This window comes from Planococcus citri, chromosome 5 (genome assembly GCF_950023065.1).
Source record: "Planococcus citri chromosome 5, ihPlaCitr1.1, whole genome shotgun sequence".
NCBI lineage: Eukaryota > Metazoa > Arthropoda > Insecta > Hemiptera > Pseudococcidae > Planococcus > Planococcus citri.
The window spans coordinates 60,689,642-60,716,697 of record NC_088681.1 but is presented as its reverse complement, the minus strand read 5'-3'; the positions used below and the strand labels follow the sequence as shown (position 1 = coordinate 60,716,697).

General features: G+C 35.5%; 4 protein-coding genes across 5 annotated transcripts; all 4 read right to left on the bottom strand.

The window, feature by feature from the left end:
* Positions 1-235: 235 nt before the first annotated feature.
* On the bottom strand, positions 236-3,872 carry LOC135847727 (uncharacterized). The gene is made up of 6 exons (XM_065367395.1): positions 3,665-3,872; positions 2,821-3,107; positions 2,676-2,732; positions 1,551-1,748; positions 972-1,184; positions 236-902 (listed from the first exon to the last, which is right to left on the bottom strand). The coding sequence occupies exons 1-6, from the start codon at positions 3,867-3,869 to the stop codon at positions 363-365; spliced, it is 1,500 nt and encodes a 499-aa protein (XP_065223467.1). The 5' UTR covers positions 3,870-3,872; the 3' UTR covers positions 236-362.
* A 3,652-nt stretch (positions 3,873-7,524) lies between these two features.
* On the bottom strand, positions 7,525-12,036 carry LOC135848532 (uncharacterized). The gene is made up of 6 exons (XM_065368458.1): positions 11,723-12,036; positions 11,335-11,621; positions 9,728-9,784; positions 9,439-9,633; positions 8,817-9,360; positions 7,525-8,407 (listed from the first exon to the last, which is right to left on the bottom strand). The coding sequence occupies exons 1-5, from the start codon at positions 11,817-11,819 to the stop codon at positions 9,181-9,183; spliced, it is 816 nt and encodes a 271-aa protein (XP_065224530.1). The 5' UTR covers positions 11,820-12,036; the 3' UTR covers positions 7,525-8,407; positions 8,817-9,180.
* A 2,422-nt stretch (positions 12,037-14,458) lies between these two features.
* Positions 14,459-17,880, bottom strand: LOC135848318 (uncharacterized). Of its 2 annotated transcripts, XM_065368214.1 has the most exons (7): positions 17,440-17,880; positions 16,584-16,706; positions 16,206-16,483; positions 16,041-16,103; positions 15,757-15,963; positions 15,451-15,657; positions 14,459-15,290 (listed from the first exon to the last, which is right to left on the bottom strand). In XM_065368214.1, exons 2-7 carry the CDS (start codon positions 16,693-16,695, stop codon positions 14,784-14,786), a joined length of 1,374 nt encoding a protein of 457 aa, XP_065224286.1. In that variant the 5' UTR covers positions 16,696-16,706; positions 17,440-17,880; the 3' UTR covers positions 14,459-14,783. The 2 variants fall into 2 exon arrangements, with proteins under 2 accessions (XP_065224286.1, XP_065224285.1); XM_065368213.1 differs by having other exon boundaries at positions 16,584-17,880.
* A 3,259-nt stretch (positions 17,881-21,139) lies between these two features.
* LOC135848921 (uncharacterized) lies at positions 21,140-24,664 on the bottom strand. The gene is made up of 6 exons (XM_065369017.1): positions 24,418-24,664; positions 23,693-23,979; positions 23,543-23,602; positions 23,091-23,288; positions 21,931-22,134; positions 21,140-21,744 (listed from the first exon to the last, which is right to left on the bottom strand). The coding sequence occupies exons 1-6, from the start codon at positions 24,488-24,490 to the stop codon at positions 21,286-21,288; spliced, it is 1,281 nt and encodes a 426-aa protein (XP_065225089.1). The 5' UTR covers positions 24,491-24,664; the 3' UTR covers positions 21,140-21,285.
* Positions 24,665-27,056: the final 2,392 nt, after the last annotated feature.

The window sequence follows — 27,056 nt, the reverse complement described above, 5'->3', positions numbered from 1 at the left end:
GTGAGTTTTGTGAAAATTGGAGAAAATGAGGATTGCACCATCTTATATTGAAATGCTCATTCTATTATTTGCGACTGAATTCAATTTTAAATAAGTTTTAAGAATGCCTGCTGAGGCCAATTTTTATTCAATTTTATACTTGTAGTTGGTTTCGTTTAAAAGGTAGATATCTCGGTATGTCAGTTCAAGTAAATACGAGCTTCCTTGTGAGTATTGGAATAAAAATATTTCAATGTGCTCTAAAACAATATTTCATTTTTGGAATATCGCATCAACAACTAATTATTAATAAGTACTTGAAAATGATAATTGGACTACTATAAGACTGAAAGCAAAAAAACAAGGAAACAAAAAAAAACAACTTAGGAAATAATACTCTGATCTAGATCTATATCATCTTCTACAGGCCTTCTCATTTTTTTCAAACCCATTTTTCTCAAAACGTCAACTTTGGTTTCGATCTCTTCTTTGTCATTTCTCGTTAATTTTATCACCTCGTTCAAATCAAAGGGCTCATAAACTTCTCCATCATTATCAATGTTGAGATTCGCCATACTTTTATAATCTAATGTGTAAGTGCTAAATCTAGTGTTCCATTTATTCTGGTGTAAATAACTCCAACCGGTTTTTCGAGCGATTTTGTTATTCTGGTGTACCACCGTATGAGGATCATTGATCATCATGAACAATATTCCGTAACGGATCCATTCGCCATTTTGACGTTGTTGATTGAAAGTGACAGCTTTGAATAAACGTTCAAACATTAAAAGAGGTTTCTTGTTTGAGGACTTTTCATCCTGGTATTCGTAAAAAGGTATTAATTCAGCTACAGTAGGGTTTTTTTCGTTGGCTTTGCTGGCAGGATAAGTACCTCCTGTAATGATTCGAAGATCACCGATAACCTGTGTAAACAAAATTTTAATAATTTAGATTTGATCTCGATTGATTGTGACTTATGAAGTGTTGCCTACTTTCGCTACTTGTCTAATGAATCTCTCGAGCTGTTGCCATTCTTCAACGAGCTCTTTCCAAATAGGCACTGTGTTGATATTACATCTTGTCGCCCATTTCCACGCATCGAAGTAGAAATCAGCCGATGGCGTCAGTTGTAATTTTACCAACCTGGAAGTGGAAGTAGGCGTCTTCTCATCGAAAAATTCGACGGTGAATTTTTGTTGGTTTTCCTGCAAGTTGCAGATGAATGATTTTTTAATTGTTTTGCCTGATGAGTATGAAAAAGTGGATGATCTACACGGAAAAAAAAAGTATGGATAATTTTTACTATTTCATACAGTAACCGGATCCCATTCAAAAATATTGTGATTTTTACTATGAGAATAGTAAATTTCACTATGAGATTAGTAAATTTTACTATGAGAGTAATAAATTTTTACCTAATTCTAGATAAAATGTATTTTTTGGCTGAGTAAAAATCACTATTATTTTTGAATGGGATCCGGTTACTGTACTGAAATAGTAATTTTTATTAATTTTTTTTTTCAGTGTATAATAATAGCTACTCAGAATTGACATAATATGTAGATAGGTACTTCATTATAAGCCGGATCGATATCGTATTCGTAAATATCCACATTTTTCTCATATATTGAATTATTCAGTGATTGCTGATCGGGATCTTCATCCAGCGGTAGCATATCTGTAAATTTAATATCATGCCACGTTGCTATGGTTTGAATTCTTGGCGCTGTTTTGTACGAAATTCTAATCAGAGGAATCGGAAATTGATCCTAAAATAAGAACATGATATTTTAAAATTGAATACTCGTGTGAAAATGATTGGAGTCAGAATCAAACATTAGAACTCCGATCTGAAATTTAGTTAAATCAAATTGATTCTGGAGACTATATCCGGATCTGATGTGATTTGATCAGATATGATTCCATGAAATCTGATCGAACATGTGCGATTCAAACTTGTCTGATCAAACAGATCTGATCAGATCTGGTCGCATTAAACAAGTTTCATCAGATTTGGTCTAATTATACAGATCTGATCCACATCAAACTGACCTGATGAAGTCTCTGTGTTGAACAAATCAGTCTGATTAGATCTAGTCTGATCAAACATGTCATATCAGATCTGGTTTGATAAAACACGTGTGATCAAATGTGATCTGATCAAAGAAGTCTCATCCGGTCTCGAGAGTGGCCAGATCAATTCTGATCCAACCAATGTTATCAAGATGAATCAAATCAAACAAATCTGATCAGATCCCCAGCTGGTCGCATCAGATTTTTGGTATGATCAAATGATTCTAGTCAGATCTGGTCCATTCAAAGTAGGCCTGATCAAACCAGTTTGCTCTGATGTGGTTACATAGAACAAGTCTGATCAGATCTGATCTTATGGAACAAGTCTGATCAGATCTGATCTTATGGAACAAGTCTGATCAGATGTGGTCCGTATGGATTAATTTTGTCAAGTCAGATTCGGTCAAATACATATAAGTCCGGCCAGCGGTGGCCCGATTAGGCAGGTCTGATTAGATTTAGTCTGATTTAACTGTTCCGATCAGATCTGAAGTAATAAAACCACTTCAATTTCAGATCTAACCTGATCAAACAAAGTCTTGGTCAGATCTTTTTGGCTGATTAGATATACTTATAATTTTTTTAATGCGTACAAAGGTTAGTCAGAAATACACCAATAATACCTTTGGTGTGTTTGGTAGAAGAGAAATGTCACTGGAGTCTTTCTCCTTGTCATAAATCTGGACAAAAAAAAATCCGAATGAAAGTATTATCTGAAGAGGATTTTTTTCTATGATAACTTCTCTCGAACAATGGCCATCGACCTACCATAAAACCAATGGTGAAACGCGTCGATTTGGATTCTTTTTTGGCGAAGAATTTGATTGGTGTATCGCATTGGTAACGTTTGTCGAGTGTCTCTTCATCTACTGGTACTATTTCAAGGAGTGCTTCATTGTTGGGCGTATTATCATTTTTTGTGCAAGCTGCCAGCATTTTCACCTTGTCTTGGGATGTTTCATATTTATGCTTACGCATTACTAAATTATATTTGGTAGGTTCGACGAAACTGTATTTATTGTCTTGGTAAACGACGTAAAGTGGGTCGTACTTTTCTGCAAAATGGAACGAAGAAAATTAGATTTTATAAAGAAAAGAAAAGAGAAAAAGTGAGTGGATCTAATGGATCCAATTTCACCCAGACCTTATCAGATCCAATAGGTGAAACCTAAGTTATCAGGCCAGATCAGACTAGATCAGGCCGGATAATCCGATTTCGGTTTGAATGTGACCTGATCAGATCAGAGTTGTTATCAGATTAGATCTGTTCAGACATGATATGATCCCGTAAGGTAAGCCTCATTGAATCTAATCAGATCTGAATATTTCCCGGATCCAATTAGAGCTGACCAGATCTTATTAGGTCAGAGTTTTACTTGTAGTCAGATTAGATTTGTTCAGCCCTGGACAAATTCAATAGAGGAGACTCGATTGATCAGATCTGATCAAACCAAATATTTCCTGGATTCAATTAGATAATACCTACGTATGATCAAATCTAATCGGATCAAAGTTTCCATCGGATTCAGACGTAGTCAGATTCATCCTTTGAATTGTCACGTTTCGTATAGGTAGGTACTTATTACGTATGTATTTTGAAATTTTTACTTACTGGTATCTCCGTCTACCAACGTAACGAGATCAGGTAAACCGCGAATACTCGGTGCTTCTATATTGACCAACGGGAGGGATATTATAAAGAAACAAAAAATCTTGAACGAATTCATAGTGAATGTCACAGCGGTACTATGATCAAAAAAATTGAAAGTCTGTAATGTGTGCGATGCATCGATTGATATCATATACATCCCACACATACGTACAACAGTATACGGTTATATGATTCCAATTTTCCCAAGGTTTGACATAATGATGAAGGAATCAATGACTCATAAGTATCTGTTCTACATATACACGTAAGCGTTGAATAAACTGTGTTTGAACATATGTTTTTCATGATTTTTTTCTTCACACGTGCGTTACGTGTTCCCAATACCGTGAATGCATCAAAGTTTGGGAAAATCTGTATTTCTTCATACATCACTGGATTGGCATTTTTCGCAGGAAAATTAAAGCGTGTCTCGAAATTCTTGAGCAGCACCACATTACTCCATTTTTTAGGGTGGTGGGGGAGGAGGCTGCGGCACAATTCTCTTGGAGCTGAGTTTTGAACTGGCACCCCCTCCTTCTCGGAAGACCAACTTTTTGTAATCAAAATTCCAAGTTCTGAAATTATTCATTTTTGAATTGATTCCTAATATCATAGGTACAATAATTCTTGGAGTTTAAAATAACGTGGATTTTTTTTACAGCAATTCGCCTGTTCACAAAAAATTGAGTGATTCTCATCATCTTCAACCCTCAAGAAATATGAAAAATTCTTCAACCCATTGTGAGTAGAGTTCTGCGCCAGGAGGAGGCATTACATACGAGCCCATATTTTTTAGCACGTGCATGTGCGTCGATTTGGCTATCATGGAGACCTCTACTTTGTAGTGGGAGAAAAATACACGCGGTTCTCCCACTTATGTGGGAGAAAAATATTTTTATCCGTCACCTACACTGGGAGAAATTTAATTACGAAAAGTTCAGTCACCTTAATGGGAGGAAAATTCTCATTCGCCATAGCAGCAGAATATTTTTCTACCCCCTAAGCGACAGATTTTCGATCATTTTAGTGACCAATTATGACATCAGTGACCAAGCCGCGACAATTTAAACTTCCTACTCAGTGGTGGTGACGCTTACGTCCAATTATAATCAAGAAATTATCGAACATAGCCGATTATACTCGATTACATCATCGTTTTTTAGGTGGTGGCACCAAGCTGTCCACCACTCTCGCGATAACAACCAATAGAAAACCAGTTCAACACGAATATCGCCGAGTATAATCGAACATGACGTAATTCTAGCGCCAGCCGGGAAAGATAGCTCCGCTAGAAGCATTGAGCGCGTGCGCCACTGACTGCATACATTCCCCTGCCCGATTTCTCGTAAAAAACGCAGTTATAAAAGCTCTGATCCGAGACAATTTAGGTAGGACTGCAGACATTGATGCCACCAAGTATAGTTCCAACTTTACTTCCATATCCGCGAATGGGCTCCCAGAAGAGACCAATAAATCCTTCTTTAGCTCAATATTTCCAACTGTAGTTCCTACTGTTTCCAGCTTTAGCTTCCTTCAGTTTGTGATTTATTAGACTTTGATGAATTTTGGTGTCTGCAGCCTCCGACTTTGTCATCATCTGCAATGATATCGTTTTTCAAGTTAAGTCCCTATGGGTCGATTAGTGAATCTTCAGCTGTCTCGGATCACTCTTTGAAATGCACAGAGATAGGTTTTAATAACAAGTTGCCTTGGTTCACATTCCAACTTTAGATTTAAGTTTCAAGACCTTGGTTCACATTGTCTTTCTTTATTTTCTTTTTTCTTTGAAAATGACATATCGCTCAGGACGTGCATTTTAGGTTTAAGTACAGACGCATCGCTCAGGGTGTCTTCCTTTTTTTTTCTTTTTTTAATATTTATTTTCCTTTTTGTTGCTCCTAGTTTAAGTATTCCCAAAATTCCCCAGAGTTGCGATCCTTTTTATTTGTCTTTGTTTTATCCCTTAAGTAAGTATAAGAATAAATGTCCTAAATGTGAATTTGTCTTGGACTTTTATTCAACTTTCGTGACTTTAAGAATTCAATGAATATTTCCAACTTTACCATAAATATATCATTCTGTCGAAAGTTCAATCATATCTTAGCTCAAGCTTCAATTAATCCAACTTTAACCCCACGTATTATAAATATGTAAATATTGGGAAGGGAACCCATTTTACATCCGCGATTCGTCCGATCCTGAGATCTCAATGAGCTAGTTATAGAATCGCGGGAGATATCATTTTGACATCACCAATATTTCCATCACTATTTCCAACAGAACGAGAGTGCATGAATCCGATATCCAGATGGCCAAAGAGGATTTGAATTAGTCTAGGTATATTTTCTTATCTTCAAAGAAATCAAGATTCAAAAATTTCCATTTTTGAACTCTTGGTAAAAAATCAAAAACTTCAAAATAAAAAATTTAATTTTTTATTTCATGGTAGTTTTTGGGTTTATCCAAATATTTCTCCCTCCACAACTTATTTCTTCAAAATTAAAAAAAAAATTGAAAATTAATGCTTCATTTTATAGTACCTATATAGAGTTCTGCGCCAGGAGGAGGTATCACATCCCTACCAGCCTAAATTTTTCAGCATGTTTATTTGTGTCAAGTTGGCCACTATGGAGATCTCTCCATTTTCAAAATTCAAAAAACATGAAAATTACCTCATTTTATTCTGCAAGAAGTTCTGCGCCAGGAGGAGGCAGTACATATAAGCTTAAATTTTTTGGAACGTTTACTTGGGTCAATTTGGTCACTATGGAAACCTTTTCTTTTTCAAAACTTAAAATAATGAAAAATACTTCATTTTACTCTGTATGAAGTTCTGCGCCAGGAGGAGGTGTTTTATGCCAATTTGAAATTTGTAGGACGTTGATTTGTGTCAAGTTATCCACTATGGAGATCTTCCCATTTTTAAAATTCAAAAAATGTTGGAAATTCTTCATCCCATTGTACCTATTAGTATACGAAGTTCTGTGCCAGGAGAAGGCATTGCATATTAGCAGGATTCTGATATTCTCTCTCCAAAAAAATCTAAAAATGCGTTTTAAAGTTCCTTGAAAAAATGGCAAAAATGCTCTAAAAGTTACGAATATTTCCCAACGATTCAGGCTGGGTATTGTTTTACAGGAAAAATCAGCTTCAAAATGATCTGAATATCTACCTAATATTGTATTTGGTAGGTATAGAGAATTCGCATACAAAATTGCAAAATCGAGTGTTTTATTTTATTGGACATAAAAATTGAAAAAGAACCCTGTTTAGGTATCACTGTCAGTGGCGTAGCCAGGATTTTCTGAAGGAGGGGGCAAAACCAGATTTTTAGGCATGAAAAATCGAAATGAGGGGTAATTTTCTGGAAATCTATTGTAATGTGTAGTGATTTCATGAAAATGAAGGCAAAATTACTGCTCGAGCGAAGCGAGAGCGAAAATTTTCGGAAAAAATGGGTCCAAATAACGAAAAAACGTCCATTTTTGCATGTTTTCTTTCAAATTTTCGCTCTCAAGGGGGGGGGCATGGCCCCCTTCGCCCCCCCTTGGCTACGCCACTGATCACTGTAAAGGAGTATGCTGAGAGGTTTTTTTTTAATTCTCTAAAAATCCAAGCCCTGTAGGTATATCAGTCTGAATTTCTTGGCATGTTCATTTGTGCAATCTGTCCGCTATAAAAACTTCTTTTTTCAAAATTGAAAAAAAAAGATAAAAATGAGTCATCTTATAGGGTATGGATTTCTACCAAAATCCGGACTTTTCAATTCAATTAGGTACCTATTATTCATTTCTCAATTAATTTTCGGCAATTCTGTTCCATTAGGTTTATCTATAAATCAATGTGGACTGCTGTAATTTCCTCAATCTCGAAGGGGGGGAATGAAGTGGTTTCCATGTTACAGTTATAATCGTATCATTAAAAAATTCATTAGGTGCAAGGGATATATTTTTCATTTCGCGTTGAGATAAAACTGGTCAATTAAATTTATTGGGTGAAAAAATTCTGCAAAAAAATATTTCAATCTTACTAATAACTTATTATAGATCTATACTTACCTATAGGTAGATTATTTGCTTACTTAATTCTAGTTACTTAAATAGGTATACTAATTTAGGAAAACAACAAATTAATTTTAAAAAAATATCAAACATCACCTTAGGCATTGGTAGTCTTATCAAGAGCACCTCCGATACTCTTTTCTTTCAACCCCATCTCCTCAAGTACGTCAACTTTCCTTTCAAACTCTTGATTTTTCTCATCCCTCCATAATTTTATCACCTCGTTCAAATCAAACGGCCTATACACTTCTCCATGATAAACATTCATCTTTTTAAAAGTATCGCCATTCAACTCGTACACGTTGAATCGAGTCTCGCTTTTTTTATTTTGCTTGCCTAAATAGTTCCAGCCGTTTTTAACAGCTATCTCGTTGAACTCGTGAGCTTTAGCTCGAGGATCGTTTTTCAATTCGAATAGAATTCCGTAACGGATCAATTTCTCTTCGGCATTCTCCTCGGCACGTTTTTGAGTGAAAACGACAGCTTTGTAGAGATTCAGAAACATCGGTACGGGTATTCGTTCTTGTGCCCTCTTGTTGGGGTTTTCATAAAAAGGTAATAAAATGGACATTTCGTCATCATCAGGGTGGGTCGTGGTGGCAGGAGGGTAACCTCCGGTAACGATATGTAGTTCGCCGAGAACCTGTATGAAAAAATTTATTACCATTTCAAAATGTATGAAAAAAAATCAACATTGATGGATTTTCTGGTCACATTAATGCAATGATCGGAGGTACCTAGGAGAAAATGAATAATCTTAATTGGAGCTGGAGAATACCCTGCTCAGGTCTGCTGAGCTTAGATCTGGTTTGATCCAATTATAGGTATCCCATATTAGATCTGATCAATTCTGAACGTAATATGTAGTATAATTCGATTTGATCAGATCTAATCTCCAGATATTATCCAATTCAGTCAAATCTTTTAAACACAAGATCCCGTAGGAATGTTTAAATCTAATCTGATCCAATTTGATAACAGTACCTTTGACAAGGATCACATCACATTATCTTTCATCACTTTTTTTTTTGGATGTTCGCAATGTTACCTACTTTGCTGATTTGTCTTATGAATCTCTCAAGCTGCTTCCATTCTTCAACAAGCTCTTGCCAAATGGGCGTTGTGTTGATATTACCAAATACTATCAACTAACAATACTGGCAACTCCATTTAAAATACATTGGGCGTTTTTGTCGCAACAAGGGCGCTATCTGAGCGGCTTGGCAAGTAACAGTAAGTAATAGGCATTCATGTCAAGGGCTGTGATTGGTCGATTTGAATCTCGCGGCTATCAGTCAGTACCACACAACAAACTAAAAAAACGAACTGATAAAACATCATAATACCGCAAAATTCAATTCAACCAATCATAATGCTTCTGATAGGATTTAGTTACTTGCCTGGCCGCTAGGAGGATTAAACATCATTTTTCAACAGAGTTGCCAGTATTGTTAGTTGATAGTATTTGATATTACTTCGTGTCGCCGACTTCCACTCATCGAAGTAGAAATCTGCCGATGGTGCTAGTTGCAATTTAACCAGCCTGGATTGCGATTCCTTTTTGAAAAATTCTCTAACAAATCTCGATTGATTTTTCTGCAAGTTTCAAACATGATACAGATAATTTTTCATTACAAAGAAGTGGTTATGATAGCAATAGTGTAATTAACATACTTCTTTGTAAGCCGGGTCGATATCGTAACCGTAAAACTCGACATCTTTCTCATATACTGAATTATTCAGCAATTGCTGATCGGGGTCTTCATCCAGAGGCAGAATATCTGAAAAGTTAATCTCGTGCCAACTTGTTATGCTTCGATTCACGAATTGTTTGTATGCGATTTTTATTAAAGGTATTGGAAAATGATTCTAGAATAGAGACAAGTACGTATTAATAATGTGCCATTTTCTAATATTAATTATAAGTAGGTACAGTTAAAATCAAAAATATGCAAATAATAACCCATGGTGTTCCTGGCAGAATTCCTATATGTCCGGAGTGATTATTTTTATCGTAAATCTGAAAGTGTATCGAGTAAAAGATTATTTCCTTCGAGTAAATGAAGAGCTCTATTCCAAAGTGGGTTAAGTCATTTCAAAAAAAGGCACGTTCTACGGAGATTTTTACTTCAAAAGTGGGTTAAGTGATCGATTTTTCAAAGTAAATTTTTCTACAAGTAATTGTTCTATGTCCAAAGAAAGGAAAGGTGTGTAACGAGCAGATATGCCTTAACTCCGTAGAGAGGAAGTACAATAACCTCTCGTCGGAGGTTATATCATTACCCCTCTTTTGAAGAAGTTTAACGTACTTCTCCTACATTTCTGGAACCCAAGGTAACGTGTACGAATATCTCCGAGCGTAGGTCGCTCCAAGCTCGGATAAATCTCCTTGAACTTTCGACTATATAATCTCTTGCACAGATCATCTCAACGTTCTTAATTTTTGGTAAAGTGTATTTGATTTTTGATCGTTCTTAATTGTAAAAATATGTTACTACAGTGAATCTCTGCCAGTCTGCTTCACAGGCTGGGGCTTATAGAAATATTTTCATAAAAGTTTAATGTAACGTAAATTCTCTCACTAAGTATGAGCCCCCTTAAGGATGGTTCTGTGCCTCGTTTCGGTAATTGCAAGTGCTAATTCGATGTTCGGTTTCTACCCTCAGTAATTAACGTCGATTAATCCCTTAAGGATTTAATCCGCTCGCTTTTTGATATAACCCACAGCGAGGTTAATATGTCTATATTGTTAACGTGAACATTGATTACGTGATGTCGATTAATCAATGGTGCTCTGGAAGCATCCCTTTTCGTTCCGGATCTAAGGGATGGCGACCCAATTGAAAGTGTATCTACCAACCAATACCCTGCGACGTGCTTAGCATTAGTAGCACCCCGACGAGCAGGGAACGTGTACAGTGTTGAGGCAGGAGATGTACCCTAAATCCTGTCCAGGTTGCGTTCGCCCGATCAATTAAAGGTAATTTGAAGTATCCCCTTTAATCGATATGCTTAATCTAGACCAAGTATTAACCTACTTTTCGAGTTATATCTATCCAAACCGCTTTTCTACTAGTTTAGTCTAGCTTTAGATATTTGATATCTATTTATACAATAATTATGACTTCGAACCCCATAATTATTACAAGTCCGCAATTGTCTTATGTATTAGAATATATTGTACAAAGCAATTGTCTCGTGTTTTATTTCTACACGTAAATAAGAAATTGTATGTGTATAAAGGGTATTCGTATTGATACGTACAAGCACCTATTCAGCTAGCATGGTGTAGATAAATATCTCCTTAGGGATATTTATCAGAAATTTAGCAGGTAGAAAGTATTATTATAAACTCACCATATAGTCTTTCTCATCTACCTCACCTAACCCAATCATTACCAATATCACTTTATCAGGTGCACCGACCTTTGGAAACAGAACAAATTTCAGCTTCAAAAACTTTAAACGCATTTTTTTGAGGAAAAAATGACTTAACCCACTTTGGAATAGAGCTCTTCAAATATTTTTCGATAATTATTTCCCTCGAAATATTGCAGGTAGTTGACTTACCATGAAACCAATAACGATATGCTCGCCGTGAGTTTTTTGTTTGGTGAAGAATGTACCAGGCGAATCGCATTTGTAACCGTCAACGTCGAGGGTTTTTTCATCCACGGGCATTATTTCGAGAAGCGCTTCATCGATTGGGGTATCTTTTTTTGGGCAAGCTGCCAACATTTTCACTTTGTCTTCGGATGTTTCATAGTTATGATTTTTCAGTACTGAGTTGTACTTGATTGAGTCGACCAAACTGTATTTGTAGTTTTCGAAAACGACGTAAAGCGGGTTGTACTTTTCTGCAAATCGAACGAGGGAAATTTTTTTAATGAGTACATATCACTGTAGGTTTACGAACGAAAGCCAATACGTGTTTTTTATTGAGATTTATTATACGTACTTGTATCAGCGTTAGTTGAACTATCAGGATCTGAAGCTTCAATACTGACCAATACGAGGGAAAAAGTGAAAATAAAGAAAATCCTGGACGAGCACATTGTGAGCTTTTTTAGGGCACTAGGCCAGAAAATTTGGAATTTGCACAAAAAAGATATTCTTTGTCAAAATTATAGGAGTAGATTTTCATACAAAAAATATCTGTATCGTGTAATTTTCAGAAACCTATGTCACGTACCTATTGACGACAATATAATGAATTTGATTTTTTTCAAGGTGTTATTGGGTTTTGAAGGAGTTAGATATCTCACATATAACGTTAGCGCTTGAACAGGCTGTGTATGCACAGTTGGTTTTAATAGTTTCCACTCTACCTGTAGGTATGTTACGTGTTCTTGAAATGCTCATTAAGCCAGCTGTATGTTTAGGTGATGCATCACCTTCTGCGAATCATTATTCCTTACTGTAGCATAGTTGCATCTATGTACCTGAATTTTTGAAAATTATTACACCATCGTATTCGAGATTTTAAAATGATTCAAATTTTTATCGATACCGGATCGGATTTGATTGATTTTAAATTAATGTAATCAGGTCTGATTGATCGGATCACACAGTTACTACATTCAATCTGACCATAGTTCAGATCTTTTCATACCTGACCTTGATCACATCATATCCTAGATGTCATGGAGATGAATAAAACTGATCACTGATCAAGGCAGGTCTCATCAGATCTGATATCCATTGCTTTCAATGCCCCTGTCCTAGGATTTTCGAAATTTTAATGAAACATTTTGGGTACCATTCGAAAAAATATATTTTTGGGCAACCTCCCTCCACCAATGTGCCTTCAGGAGGGTCCAACTGCAAATGTAACTTCATATTCGTGTTCAGCGGGTTCGATTCATAAATTATAACGATACCCACATTAAAAATTTTCTTTCGTCCCAAAATTGGGAGAAGAAGTGCCCAATGTCCATGGACTCAAAAATGAGGTTTTCAAGAGGTTTTACGATTTTCTACTGTTTTTACAGGCTCGCATGCACAAAACTATATCACTGGCAGTATCGTTTTTTTTTTATGGTGCCATGATACAAAAAACACATGTTTAAGTAGGTACCTACTTGTTTTTTGAGTTTTTAAAGATGACACACCTGGAGGACAAATTTGAAAAAAAAATCCAATACCTAATAGTACTTTTGCAGGTATATTTTTGGAGGGAAAAAAATGCCGTATACCGGAATTAGGTTTGGAAATATGGCGGCTTTTGTCGATATCTCCTCCCTGATGCCCCAAAAAAATTTGAAAAAAAAGACCAGCATCACCTGTATTTTGGTTGAATTCAAAATTTTTTGTACCTACAAAACTCGTTGAAGTATGATTTTTTCTCCAGAAAGGATTGGGTGAGGGAACAATTTCGGCTCCAACATTTTTTCAAAGGTACTCAACAATGTTTCATCAAAATTTCAAAAATCCAAGAACAGGAGCATTTCACCTACTTACCTATGAGTACCCTTTAATGGAATGTGATCAGATCTGAATACTTTAATCTGATCAGATAGACTGATTTGATTTCAACCGATCTAATTTGTGAAAACCTGATCAGATCCAATGGAGGAAACTTGATCAGATCAGATCAGATCTGAATGACGAATTTGGTCACATCTATCTGATCGAATTGTACATCCACTGCATTCAATCTGATCAGAACTGATCTAATCAAATTACCATTTTAATAATACAATATACGATATGTGTTTGGACATAATAACTTGGATTCAATAATGAAAAATTGATCGAATCTGATCATGGATAATTGTGATCATATTGGACTGATCACATCGGTCATTCATCTCATTCCAAATTGATCAGATTTAATCAAAGCAGAGTTTATATCAGATTCAATAGACGAAACTTGTGGGGATCTGATTTAGATCTGTTTGATCAGGTTGAACATCCGCCTCATTCAATTTGATGTGACCAAATCAATCAAATCAGAATTTTGATCAAATTGAATTGTTCTTTCCTAAAATCAGATCTGAAGGAGGACACTTGATGGAATCTGATCAGATTTGAATAAACCGGATGAAAATAAAACTGCAAGTTTGGTTATATCTAATCATTGATTGATTGATTGATTGAGATTTGCTCAGATTTGATCTGATAGACCTATCATAGAGTATACTTAATCAGATCCTAACAGATCTGAGTAAATTTGATCATACCTATCTGATTGGGTGGAGATTCACTGCATCCAATTTGATCTGCTGAGATCGATAAAATGAGAGTTTTGATCAGATTATATGTTCAGACATTCAGATGAAGTACAGGAAACATGAAAGATTCTGATTAAATCTGATTCTGAATAAATCTTATTGAGCCTACGTATTTGATTAGATTATTGTTCGTATTAGATTTGTTCAGATCGAATCAGATCCTGTGCAGGAAGCTCATCTGAGCAGACCTATCCAATTTGATGTGACCGGATGTCATTGGATCAGAACTTTGATCATTTTGGATATTTTTACACCTAATTAGATCCGATGGAGGAGCATTGATGGGATCTGATATCAGATCTGAATCAATTTGGTTGGGCCTGTTTGGTTTGATTGTGTCTAATTTAATCAGAGTCTCAGATTATAATCATCAGGTACCTACTTGTAACTCATCACAGAACACCCAGTATATTTCAATTATTTACCTATCAATGAGCAATTCATATTTATTTCAACTAAATTATCTTTATTATTTTAGGTATTTAGAGAAATTTACACGTGTATCGATTTATTATTGAATTATGTACAATCAACTGTATGGATAAGAACAATAATCTGATTTGAATGCTCAGAGAAAAATGATCGGATCTGATCTGGTCTGATCTGATCTGATTTGATCTTATCATAACTCTGACCTTATTCAATCTGGTCAGAGATCAAATTGGCCAATCAAGTCACCCCTTATTAAGTCTGATCAGCTCAAATCAGATCCAGAAAATTCTCTGACCTGATCAGATCCAATTATTTTTCACTTATTGGTTGCTCTAACAAGAAAAGAAAACTCTTTTACGAAATCACCATGCCATCGACATTTTTTTCTGGTGTTTCCATGTTCTTCATCGAGTTCATTATTTCGTCGAATGCATTGATTTCGATCTCCTCCTCGACACCGTTTCCATTTATGATGAATTTCCTAACTTTTCGAAGATTAAAAGTCTCGTAACTGTTCTCATTTTTCAACTGCATCACTTTGAATTCTGCTGGACCCATTGATAACGCCGTTGTGCGTCGTATTGTTGGGTTATTTTTTCTATATACCCATCCATTGCTTTCAGCGTGTTGATCTGGGTTACCAATCATCATCATATCTGGATGGTTAACCATCATGAATATTATTCCTTGACGGACCCAATCGCCATTTTGACGAAGTTGATCGAATGAAATGGCTTTAAAGATGAAATGAAACACTGGTAAATTGAAGTATAGTTGATACGCGGAGAGAGTGTTAGGATTCACATCAAAGCTAGAGCCAGGATACGTGCCTACTGTGATAATGTTGAGGTCGCCCACAACCTGCAACAAATACGAGTTTAATAATGTGTTATTTTTCTGGAGTTCTGGACAAAATTTTCATTCGAGTGACTGCCATGAAAAAATGTTCTTTAAAAAAGTAGCAAATGAAGATTCGACTCCTAACTTTTTGTTCGAATAGGTAAAGGTGAAAATGGCTCACTTTAGCTACTCGTCTCACAAATTCCTCCAGCTCGTTCCACTCTGGAATCAGATTATCCCACACCGGTATTGTGTTGCTATCAATCCACGCTGCTTGCTTCCAGACTTCAAAAAATAAATCTGCTTCTGGAACCAGTTGCATTCTGGCAAGTCTATGTGATGATCCCGATGGAATTCCAACTCTTGCCATGTATGCAGCTTGGTTATCCTGCAATTAAAATGCATTTTATCAATTTTTTGAAGTTTGTGTAAGGATTTTCCATGTAAAATACAAGTTCATAGTTGAGTTTTTTTGTATCATATTTACCGCTGTGTAGGCTTCATCCATGTAGAAAGGGTAAAGTTTCATATCTCGGTAATAAACTCGTGGCTTTGATTTGGAATTCTGATCAAATTGTTGATATGGATGTGCTGGCAACATATCCCCAAATTTTATAGTGTGTTTTACGATCAAACTTCGAATACCGTCTTTAAATTTGGACTCTATTTCTATCAAAGGTAATGGAAAATAATCCTGAAACAAACAGATGATATGCCTGTACCTATTCTTTGAATAATCAATGGAAATTTTTGTGAAGATCGTGCTTATACCTTTGGCAGCTTAGGAAGTAAAGGAATATTTTCAAAGTTGTCAATGCCATTTTTATCATGAACCTGCAAGAATAGGTATAGGTATGGAAGAATTAATATTTAGATCATGTGGTCCCTTAAAAATATATTTTTTTCTCCAATGATGTTGTTATTTTTCACACTTACCATGAATCCAATTAAATAATGGTCATAATCGAATTGCTGTTTAACGAAGAATTTAACCGGTTCGTTGCAATGGTAGCCTTCAGCTAGCTGCTGCTCATTTACGTCAACTATTTCAAGCACACCATCACTAGTATCTGGTTTTGGACAAGCTGCTAGAATTGCATCCCTTTCGGACACATTGTCGAATTTTTGCTGTTTCATTACCAATTTGTAAAGCATTTGGTCAACGAAATTGTATCCTTTTTCAGTTTTGACCACGTAAACTGGTTCCTTAATGTCTGGAAAGTGTATGTCAAGAGTATGAAGTACGTAGATTGAAGAGTAGTTTGATAATAAATGAATTTTTTTCTTGAACTGAATTGAAATCATTTTACTTACTCGTGTTTTGATAGAAAGCGTTCGCATCTACTGAGAAATTTGAGTCCACTTGTTCTGTGTTGTGGGTCAAGCTGTTGGAATCTGCCGGGGAATTCGTGCCTACTTCTTCCATACCACCGTCGACTACCGCAGAGATTGTGAAAAAGGTTAGAAGAAGTACGATTGTTTTCGATTCCATCGTATCTACGTGGCCTAGTTATGATATTTTTAAGTCTTTTCACAACAGTACAAGTACATAGATTTCCAGTCACTTTGATTCCGATAGTTTTAAACTAGTTTCAATGTTTGTATCTTCAATCAAAATTTTGTAGAATGACTGCACGATGATTCGAGAACTCGTATTTTGAAGTAAGATATGAAACCAACCGCAGCCTGTTTTTCCCTTGCCACCTGTTTCGATTTTTCTCATATTTCATGTCTTTTTTACGTGAATTCTACAGCTGTTTAAACATTTCAAGCGACGAAATAATTGAGAAAAAAATCCGATGCTGCAATGACTCACTTGTCACTTGATTCACCTGCCACTAGCAATAAATTTTAGCGTGGAGTTGATGAATCATAAGGCCTTAAAAAAAAATTACGTTGCTGGAAAATTATTACTGACGCAATTGGGTACATCAAGTGGGTATAAGGTACCTACCTAATATCAGGTGTATCGTCTAGAAAATAAGAATTTTATTCAGGGTGGGAAGTATAATGATATTTTTAGATGACTGGTATCGCGTTTTATCCGACCGATGTTGACTCAGAAAAGTTAATTTGTTTGTACCCACCTCAGTCATGAGTGGAAAAAAGTGTACTTGCATTAAGGGTGCAGACTTTTAATAAAATTAACTTCTTTCAATTTGCATCATACCTATACGTGGATTAGACTGTATCTAATCAGATATCCCACTTGAACTGTGTAAAGGTAGACGAAGAAAAACGAAAACGAAAAGCTACAATTTTCTACCATTTACTCGAAAACTCAAAATACAAAAAATCACATTACAAAAACCAAAAATATCTGACTCCATAGGTATGAAAAAAGAACAAATGAGATGCGTACGTACACTGCTAACTACTACATGATATGCTGAATCAAAGACAGTACATAGAAGACTGAATTATAACACATAAGAATATCTACACTAATCTAACATATACAAAAATGCGTACGTGACTGTACAAATAAAAAAGGGGGAAAAAATCAACGTCGCAACGTTGTGAAATATGTACATCTTACCTATCTGTCGGTTAAGGCAGCGAGAAACGGAAATACCAGCGGCTGCCTGTATCAGCGCACCGGCATACCGGAGCTAAAAATAGCACCGAGAAGATGAGATGGAAGGCGATCACACGATGTATAAGATCGCATTCTCGCCGTTCGCAACTATCTTCTAGCAACGAGTATATTACTGACGTAATCAGCCAGTCTATACACTCGCCGCGGTGCAAGGTATGGTGAGAACTCCGAGCCGAAAATCTCAAGCTCTGAGATCGTCACCTACCTACCTACGAACTTACCTGTCTTAACAAACTGATCAAATTTGATCCAGGGAATGTCTGGACCTTGGTCTTAACTAATCAGGTCTTATCACCAGCGTCTGACTGAATCAGATCAGATCAGATCAACCCTCCTTGGATCCAATTTGATTTGACCAGATCTAATCAGATATGATCAGATTCAATAGGAAAACCTTGATCTCATCAGATCAGCAGATCAGGAAATTTCCAGGATCCAATTTCATTTACCCAGATCTAATCAGATGTGATCAGATCAAAAATTTTTCCTGATTGGATCAGTTTAGGTATGATCAGATTCAATTGAGAAAACCTTGATCTGATCAGATCCAATCAGGAAATTCTCAGGATCCAATTTGATTTGATCATATCTAATCTGACTCATCAGTATGAAATTAGATAAGGTGCACCGGGGGAAGTTGGAATTCGGGGTAAGTTAGAAAACTTGCTCTAGCGCCTAGAGGTTTATATCTGGCGAAGTGCCACTAAAGGTGACTTGAGGGTACTACCCCTACTTCATCACGGCATAAAAATTTTCGCGATTCAGTTTCATTCTAGATGTCTTTGATTCAATTGTATTTTGTTGTTGTTTTGAACTTATTTTGAATTTGGTCTAAAATACAGACTTTCTATTTCTTAGTTTTTCGCATATAGCGGACGAACCGTGCGTTCTAGTGAAAATCTGATGAGAGTGTTCTCAAAGAGAGAATTAAATTCTCTACAATTTTGTTTATATGCAATTTTTCTAGGACGCTTGGTTTGTGATCTACGCCTCTGCAAAGTTTAGCCTGTTCTGACTTCCCCCCATTGGGGTAAGTCAGGACAGTTTATATTTTATTCCACTGAGCGAAAGCTACTGTGTCAATCACGCTCAAATTTTTACCATAGGTTAAGAACACTTATGGGAACCTACATAATAAATTTGATCCATATTGGTTCATTAGAAGGGGAGTAACAGCTGGTCAAAGTTGAAATTGCGAAAAATCATTCTGACTTGCCCCGGGTGCACCTTAGATACTTAAATATCTTTTATTAATATTTGGTTCAGCGCAATTGCGCTATTCACAAATTTTACAAATAGGATACTTGAAAAATAACATGAGAAAGAAAAGAGTTAGGGCTAAGAAACCTAAAAGAAATTTTGAGGAAGTTTTGGTTTGAGTCTTGAAGGGCAATTTTGCCCAATATCAAAGCAGCAAGCAGGGGGTTATCAGATAATTTGTTCAGGTATTTTTCAGTTACAGCTTTCAGAAAGTCGTCAATCGTTTCAATTTTGAGTTTGCATTGTATTTGAGTATTCCGGCAAAACCATGGAGCGTTAGTGACGATTTGACAAAATATATTTTGGAATATTTGAAGTTTTTTCTTGTTTGTTTTGGAGGTACCATACCACACTGGAGTTGCATATGTAAAAGTAGGACAACGAATAGTCTTGTAGATTAGTAATGCTGTTTGGATTTTCAAATGTGAACGTCTGTTAAATTAGTGGGAAAAGTGTTTTGAGTTTGAAGTAGGTAGCTTTTATTTTCTGTGAGATGTGACTTGTGAAAGTGATTCGTTTGTCAAGGAATACTCCAAGATATTCAACGGCTTCATCACTCCATTCTATTGTAGTGTTTTCAATATTAATGTTTCTGGTAGGGTTGCAGTGGTGTTTCAGCGTGAAGATTTTTGTCACTGTTTTATTTGGATTGAGTTTTAGCTTCCAGGATTTTAGCCACGAGTTGGTGGTGTTGATACTTTGTTCGAGTTTGTCGATTGCACTGGCAAGATTTTGGGTGCATAAGCAGGTATCATCTGCAAATTGAAGAATTTCAGCATTTGATGAAGTTGTGATGTCGTTGCAGTAGATGTTGTAAAGTGTAGGGCTTAGAACAGCTCCTTGAGGTATGCCTCTGAAGACAGGTTTAGGGTCCGAAAGTGAATCGTTTATGCGAATCTGAAAGTAGCGGTCTGATAAGAACGATTTGATGATATCAAATAAGTAACGAGGTACTTGAGTATTCTCACATTTTTGTAGCAGACTGGAATGCCATATAGAGTCATAAGCTTTTAATGTCGAGAAACGCTGTGGCAGTATTAAATTCAGGAAATATGTCTTAACCTTGATGTTATCTAATCAGATCTCATTATAGATGGTGATTAGATCAGAGCAGGTATAATCAGATGTGCTGTGATCATTTCAACTGATGAAATCTGTTCAGATAAGCATTATCAGATCTTATGGGAGAAACCTGATTTGATCAGATCATGTCAGATCCAAATCATACCTGTTTGATGAGATCAGATCTGAACATTTTCAGAATCCAGTCTGATCAGGCCTGATCTGATCAGACCCAGTGTGATAAAATTGGATGCAGGGAACATTTAGACCTTAATGAGTTGTTGTCATCTGCCAATTTCTTGCATCGAAATTTGATCAGGCTAGATGTGATCCGTCAGATCAGATACGATCATTTTCAGGATCCAATATCTGACCAGATCTAATCAGAACCATTCAGGTCTCATTGAATGCGGGCAATGCCCGGCCTCTGATATTATCTAATCGGATTTGATTAGATAGTATCCAATTCGCAGATTCCCACGATCTGATTTGATCTGAACAAATCTAATCTGGTGTGCTCAGATCAGCACTTTCATCTGATTAGATCTTTTCAATTAGGCATTATCAGATCTTGATAAGATGTGATCATATCCGATTCAATCAGACCTGCTTGATCAGATCAGATCCAATTCCAAAATTCCCAGGATCCAATTTGATTTCAGATCCAATCAAACCAAGTCAGATCCAAAATTTTGAATGCATGGAATTCCTGGTCCCTAATGTTACCTAATCAGATCTGATGGGATCAGATAAAATCCCTGAGATGAGGAAATTCTCAGAACAGATCTTAAACTTAGTTTTTATTTTTAAGAAAGAAACAGAAACTTTTGGGATAAATTGTGTATTTTATTAGAATAAAGTTTTGCTTAATCTTAGGTAGTATATTGAAAATCCTATAAAATAAAATTCACTCATTAAAATATTACTGTTTTAAAAATAAGTCTACCTAATCTAAAATGGAAAAAAATGAAACAAAAATAGATAAAGATCAACCTAGTACTACGTTTTTAAACAACAACCACTGCAGTAATTCGCAGTAATGACTGCATGAATTTCTAAGGGGGGAACCTGTCCTCTATTTGGTACCCCAGTTCTTCAATATTTCACCTCGAGTACATTGACTACCTTCTCAAATTCTTTACCATTTTCATCTAGGGACAGTACCCTAACTTTATTCAAATTCAAAGGCTCGTAAACATTGTTATCGTCGATATGCTCCCAGCGTCCTGTTCTAGGATTCATCTCCTGTGCGACTATTCGGCGGTCAGATATATAATTCGAATAATTTGTCCATCCGGTTTCTTCCATCAACTCGTTCTCAGCGGTGACTTTATCCCGTGGATCGTTTTTCATTGCGAACAAAATTCCTTGACGGAGCCATGTGCCATCTTGACGTTGTTGATTGAAAGCTACTGTTTTGAAGATTAGTTCGAATACCGGTAAAGGTTCTTCTAATGGATCTTCTGATTTGTAAAGGTATGAAATTTGTTGGGCTCCTGGAGTACTGGAGTCGATGTTCGAGCCTCCGGTTACGATTTGTAAGTCTTCGATGACCTATGAAGAGAATGATGAACCACGTTTACAAATTTTAGCTTTGTGATCTGACAATGAGAAAATTTAATTTGGATCTTACTACCTACACCTAGGTCTAATCAGATCCAATAATTTTCCTGTTTTTTTTTTTTTTTTTTTTTTTTTTTTAATTTTTATTTAGTATTAAATTTATAAAGATATACGTACTAGGGCTACGCGTCTCACAAAATTCTCAAGTTTTCGCCATTCTATCATGAGCTCTCCCCAAACGGGAGTTGTATTGATATTATTCCGCGAAGCTTCCTTCCACGAATCGAAGAAGAAATCATCGGCTGGAGCTAACTGTAATTTCTCTAATCTTGAGGTCGTTTCCCCTCGGAAAAACTTTTTGCTGAATTCCCGTTGATAATCCTGTGACAATGAAACAAAGGATCAAAAATTTGTATTCTCTTCAAAATTCTGATTCATTAAGTAAAATTTAGGCAATTCGTTTTCAGAAGTTGTGAAGAATTTGAGACCGAAATTGGGTCATAATTCGCAGAGTTTTTCCAAAAAGTGTCATGTGACCTATCAAAATAGATTAAAATATTTGCGGAAAATCAAAAAAAAATTTATCAACATTTTTTGAGCACTTTGAAGAATTTAAGACCAAAATTTGGGCCATGATTTGCAGAGTTTTTCTAAAAGGTGTCATGTGACCTATCAAAATAGATTAAAATATTTGCGGCAAATCAAAAAAAAATTTATCAACATTTTTTGAGCACTTTTGAAGAATTTAAGACCAAAATTTGGGCCATGATTTGCAAATTTTCTGAAAAAGGTGTCATGTGACCTATCAAAAATGTAGATTACAAGTCCTGCAGAAAATAAAAAAAAATTATCAGCATTTTTTTAGCACTTTTGAAAGTTTTGAGACCAAAATTTGGGTCATGATTCGCAGATTTTTTGAAAAAGGTGTCATGTGACCTATCAAAAATATAGATTACAAGTCCTGCAGAAAACCAAAAAAAAATTATCAACGTTTTTGGAACACTTTTGAAGAATTTTGAGCTCAAAATTTGGGTCATGATTCGCAGAGTTTCTGAAAAAGGTGTCATGTGACCTATCAAAATAGATTAAAATTTCTGCAGAAAATTTAAAAAAAATTATCAACATTTTTTGAGCACTTTTGAAGAATTTTGAGCTCAAAATTGGGTCATAATTTGCAGAGTTTTTGAAAAAGGTATCACGTGATCTATCAAGATGGGTCACAATTTCTGCAGAAAATTCATTTTCTTGAAACACTTTTGAAGATTTTCAAGCCCAAAATTTGGTCATTATTTTATAAGTAAAAAAAAAAAATGAATCAAACGCAGCTCGAGATTTACCTCTTTATAAGCCCTATCGATATCGTAGTGAAAAATATCGATATTTTTGTTGTATTCTGGTCGACTTCGTGATTGCTGATCGTAGTTTTCATTCTCTGCTAACATTTTCCCGTACTTGATATTGTGCCTAACGATTAAACGAGGAACAGCAATATCCGGAGTAGTTTTGCGTTCTACTGTTATCAATGGTATATGATACTGTAAAAGATGTTTTGAAAAAATTAGATACGAGTAGATAGGCCTACTTAAGAATTGAATAATTCAAGTTCAACGATATTTTAAATCGTGGATCATTTTGTATAATTTTTTTTTTTTAATAAACACTGGAGACATTTTTTTCAATTTTCGGAAAATTTGTATCTTTTGGGAACAGTGTGCACGTTTCAAAGAATGATCGATTCATCTTGCAAAAAATATTTTAGGTAGGTATAAATAGTGGTCTAGAATATGACCTTAAACATGTCTGGAATCACAAATGTGCCAGGGCTGCGATCAGAGCTTCCCATATTAATCTGCAAAAATAAGTGAATGAATGAGCAAGAACATTCTACATGGACCTATTGATATTTTATTTTAATGAACCACGAAGACAACCATCTCACCGAGAATCCAATTTTACACTCTGTGACGTCAGCATTATTTTGTATGGCGTATTTGACGGGCTCGTCACACCTGAAACCATCGGCAAGCTCTTCTTCGGTTTTGGACAATACTTGAAGAACTGGATGAGTGGTGTCGGGCATCGGACAAGCTGCTAGAAGTATTTGATTCTTTTCGCTGAGGTCGTGGAATTTGCGTTTATTGACCACCTCGTTGTAACTGAAGGGATCGGCTAAATCGTATCCAAAATCATTCTTCGTTTTTGTTACGTAAAGTGGATAGTTTTGGTCTGTAAATTTCGTTAAATACGTAATTAGATCGATTGAAAATTTCAATTCGTACTCGGAGGGAAAAAATTGCATTTGATATGGTCTGATCAGATCCAAAAGTTGGTCTAACTCGGTTGGACCAAATGATCCAGGTTCCAGAAAATTCCCAGATTCGATCTGAGTAATTAAATCAGATCCAGACTTGATCCGATTTTCTCAGAAATTGTCATTTTCCTCTTTGATTAAACACAAGACACAATGAGTCAATTTGAGTTTTAAAAAAAAATTAAAAAATTGTAACATTTGAGAAATTTTGAAAATCTTGCTTGAAAGGTTAAACATTGGTCAAAAAATTGGAATGTTCCAACCATTGCTGAGATCATTTGACCAAATTTTTGAAAAAAATTCAAAAACAACCCATTCTAGAACATTAATATCATCTGATGTCAAATTGTTACCTGCTGCTTCGATGTTGCTCAGTATTGATAGAGTTGAAATGATGAAAGGAAGTGCTGATATCGCCAAGTTCATTGTTGATTATGCACTTCTTCAAATTCGGTTTCTAATTTTTGAGATATTCCTGGGAAGACGTAACAAAACCACAGTCTTTTGAAGGAAACGATCAAGTGATAAGATTTAAAATAATGAAATTCGTTAGTATGATTTTCAATGTCGTCGTTTCTTTTATAGGTAATCGAGGCCATGAAATAGTCCTTGATAATCGACATAAATTGAAATTTTATTGCTAAAGGAATTTTTCTGTGGTAGAAGGACGATCAGTTGTTGAAACAGACGTATGAGATGTTCGTGTTTATTTTATTAGTGTTTTTCACAATCGCAGGTTACGACGTAGGTATCTAATGTGATTTTTAGATAGATAAATCGTCATGACTCATGAACTTGTACCTTCCTTGCGAAGGAAAAAAGAAAAAAGTGGGATCTGATCCAGTCTGATCAGATCCAAAGGTTGATGTGACCAGATCTAATTACGTCTGGTCAAATCAAATTGAATTTATTCAGATCTGCTCAGGTGTGGTCATTTTTCTGATTTGATTGGCTGATCAGGCACAATTGTTTACACTTTTATAGGCACAAAAAATTAGTAGATACCTGGCTTGTAAATTTATTGAGGGTTTCAAACATTCAAAAATAATTCTGGTGTATCAAGTATCATTGCATGAGGCCATTTGAATGTAATAAAACTGCATAAAAATGAATGTAAAATGTATTTCGAGGTTTCCAAGTCAAAAAATGAGCCCTCCATATTATTTTATTCGTGATGATTTCCTCCACTAAATTCCAATACCCGTGATAAAGTCCGAAGGGAACTCAGCTTTCCTATACATTTCCCCAAGTACATCCACGTAATTCACAATCTCCTCGTCTCGATCATTTTTAGCTAACTTCTTGACCTGATTTAAATTAAAAGGCTCGTAAGTGTAGCTGACTATTACTCCTAACTCCTTCATCGAATCAGGATTCATGGCTTTTGCTCGTATTTTCGATACTATTTTGCGATCTCGTTCATAATCGTATTTCCATCCGTTTTCGTAGGCAAACGTATCATGGGACTTGTAATCTATTCGCGGATCGTTAATCATGGTGAATACGATTCCTTGACGGATCCATTCATCATTTTGGCGTTTCTGATTGAAAGAGACTGCTTTGAAAATTTTTTCGAATACTCGTACGGCCGGTGCCATTGAATGTTCCAGTCTGTAGAGTTCGATATTGGTATCATCGTTGCCGGGTTCGAAAATTATGTAAGGTTCGAAACCTCCAGTGATGATTTGTAACTCTCCGACTATCTGGAAGAAATGAATTGTTTGAAAATTTAGACAACTCTAGTATTCCTCAGTTCCCTGATCTACATACCTAGGTACATAGATATAGATTTTTTTCAAGTGCAGAAACCAGAACGATCTTTCTTGTTGTACATATTATAGAAACTTACATCAGCTACTCGTCTAATAAATTTCTCAAATTGACGCCATTCTGGAATTAGCTCATCCCAGACTGGTGTAGTGTTGATATTATTGAAGGAGGCTCGTTTCCACGCATCAAAGAAGAAATCATCTGCTGGAGCCAGTTGCAGTTTGACCAATTTGTGATGGTGGTATTTTTTTGATTTGAAAAATGCTTTGATGAATTTCAATTGGTTAATCTGCAGTAAAAATATTATAAGAAAGAAAAGGGATAAGCTGTAAATTGTGTCTGATTGAAAAAAGTAAAAAAATATGACTGGTCTGCTGTGTTCAAGATTTGCGTCTCAGAATTGAGATCTACCTATCAAAATGGTATAAGATTTCGTAAGAATTTCAAATACCTGGTTTTTGGAAATTTTTGAAAAAATTTTTTGCTTAAAATTGTATTGTGATTTTTTGGGATTTTTGGAAAAGGATGTCGTGTGACCCATTAAAATGGTTCAATACTTTGCAAAAAATTTAAACAATATTTCGATGAAAAAGATTTGATGTCAATTTTGAAGCAGAATAATTCCGAGAGTCATGAATCACGTTTGGGCTCAAAATTCTTCGAGAATTTCTTCAAATAATCTCAAAAAAATTTTCATCGAAATATTTGAGTTTTTAACGAAATTTCAACCTATTTTGTTGGGTTGTATGATACTGTTTCTAACAATCTCAGAAATCAATATCCAATTTGACGCATTCTTCAAAAACGTTCAAAAAATATTTATGCTCAAACTATTTGAATTTCTTGCAAAATTTCAATTCATTTCGAGAGTTTACCTACATTGCACCTTCTTCAAAAATCCCAAAAATCATGAGCCAATTTGAGCTCAAAATTCTTTGAACACTCAAAAAACAGCTCTGTGAAAATATTTGATTTTTTTGACCAAATTTCAACCCATTCTGATGGATTGTATGCCACTTTTATGAGAAATACCTCAGAAAATTACACGAAAATTTCTATCTTGAAATCCTTTTTTTTTTTTAATGACCAAAAGCTATCTGCCAAAGTGTTTCAATTTCTCGAGAAATTTTGGTATATTTAAATAGGTCCCTTGACACTTATTTCCTAACCTCTAAAATGACCACCCAATGCTCAAAATACAATATATTACATGATTTTTTAA

Bases quoted from the DNA above. Each gene is read 5' to 3' on its own strand.
- LOC135847727 (XM_065367395.1), bottom strand. From the start codon at position 3,869: ATGTGTGGGATGTATATGATATCAATCGATGCATCGCACACATTACAG. The intron at 2,733-2,820 runs GTAGGTCGATGG...TTTTTTGTCCAG, and splicing joins GTTTCACCATTGGTTTTATG to ATTTATGACAAGGAGAAAGA. The intron at 903-971 runs GTAGGCAACACT...TTGTTTACACAG, and splicing joins TCATTAGACAAGTAGCGAAA to GTTATCGGTGATCTTCGAAT.
- LOC135848532 (XM_065368458.1), bottom strand. From the start codon at position 11,819: ATGTGCTCGTCCAGGATTTTCTTTATTTTCACTTTTTCCCTCGTATTG. The intron at 9,634-9,727 runs GTTATTATTTGC...TCTCTATTCTAG, and splicing joins TTCTGCCAGGAACACCATGG to AATCATTTTCCAATACCTTT. The intron at 9,361-9,438 runs GTATGTTAATTA...TGAAACTTGCAG, and splicing joins TCGACCCGGCTTACAAAGAA to AAAAATCAATCGAGATTTGT.
- LOC135848318 (XM_065368213.1), bottom strand. From the start codon at position 16,761: ATGGAATCGAAAACAATCGTACTTCTTCTAACCTTTTTCACAATCTCT. The intron at 16,484-16,583 runs GTAAGTAAAATG...TACACTTTCCAG, and splicing joins CGCTTTCTATCAAAACACGA to ACATTAAGGAACCAGTTTAC. The intron at 15,291-15,450 runs GTGAGCCATTTT...TATTTGTTGCAG, and splicing joins TTGTGAGACGAGTAGCTAAA to GTTGTGGGCGACCTCAACAT.
- LOC135848921 (XM_065369017.1), bottom strand. From the start codon at position 24,490: ATGAACTTGGCGATATCAGCACTTCCTTTCATCATTTCAACTCTATCA. The intron at 23,289-23,542 runs GTCATATTCTAG...CATCTTTTACAG, and splicing joins TGATTCCAGACATGTTTAAG to TATCATATACCATTGATAAC. The intron at 22,135-23,090 runs GTAAATCTCGAG...TCATTGTCACAG, and splicing joins TCGATAGGGCTTATAAAGAG to GATTATCAACGGGAATTCAG.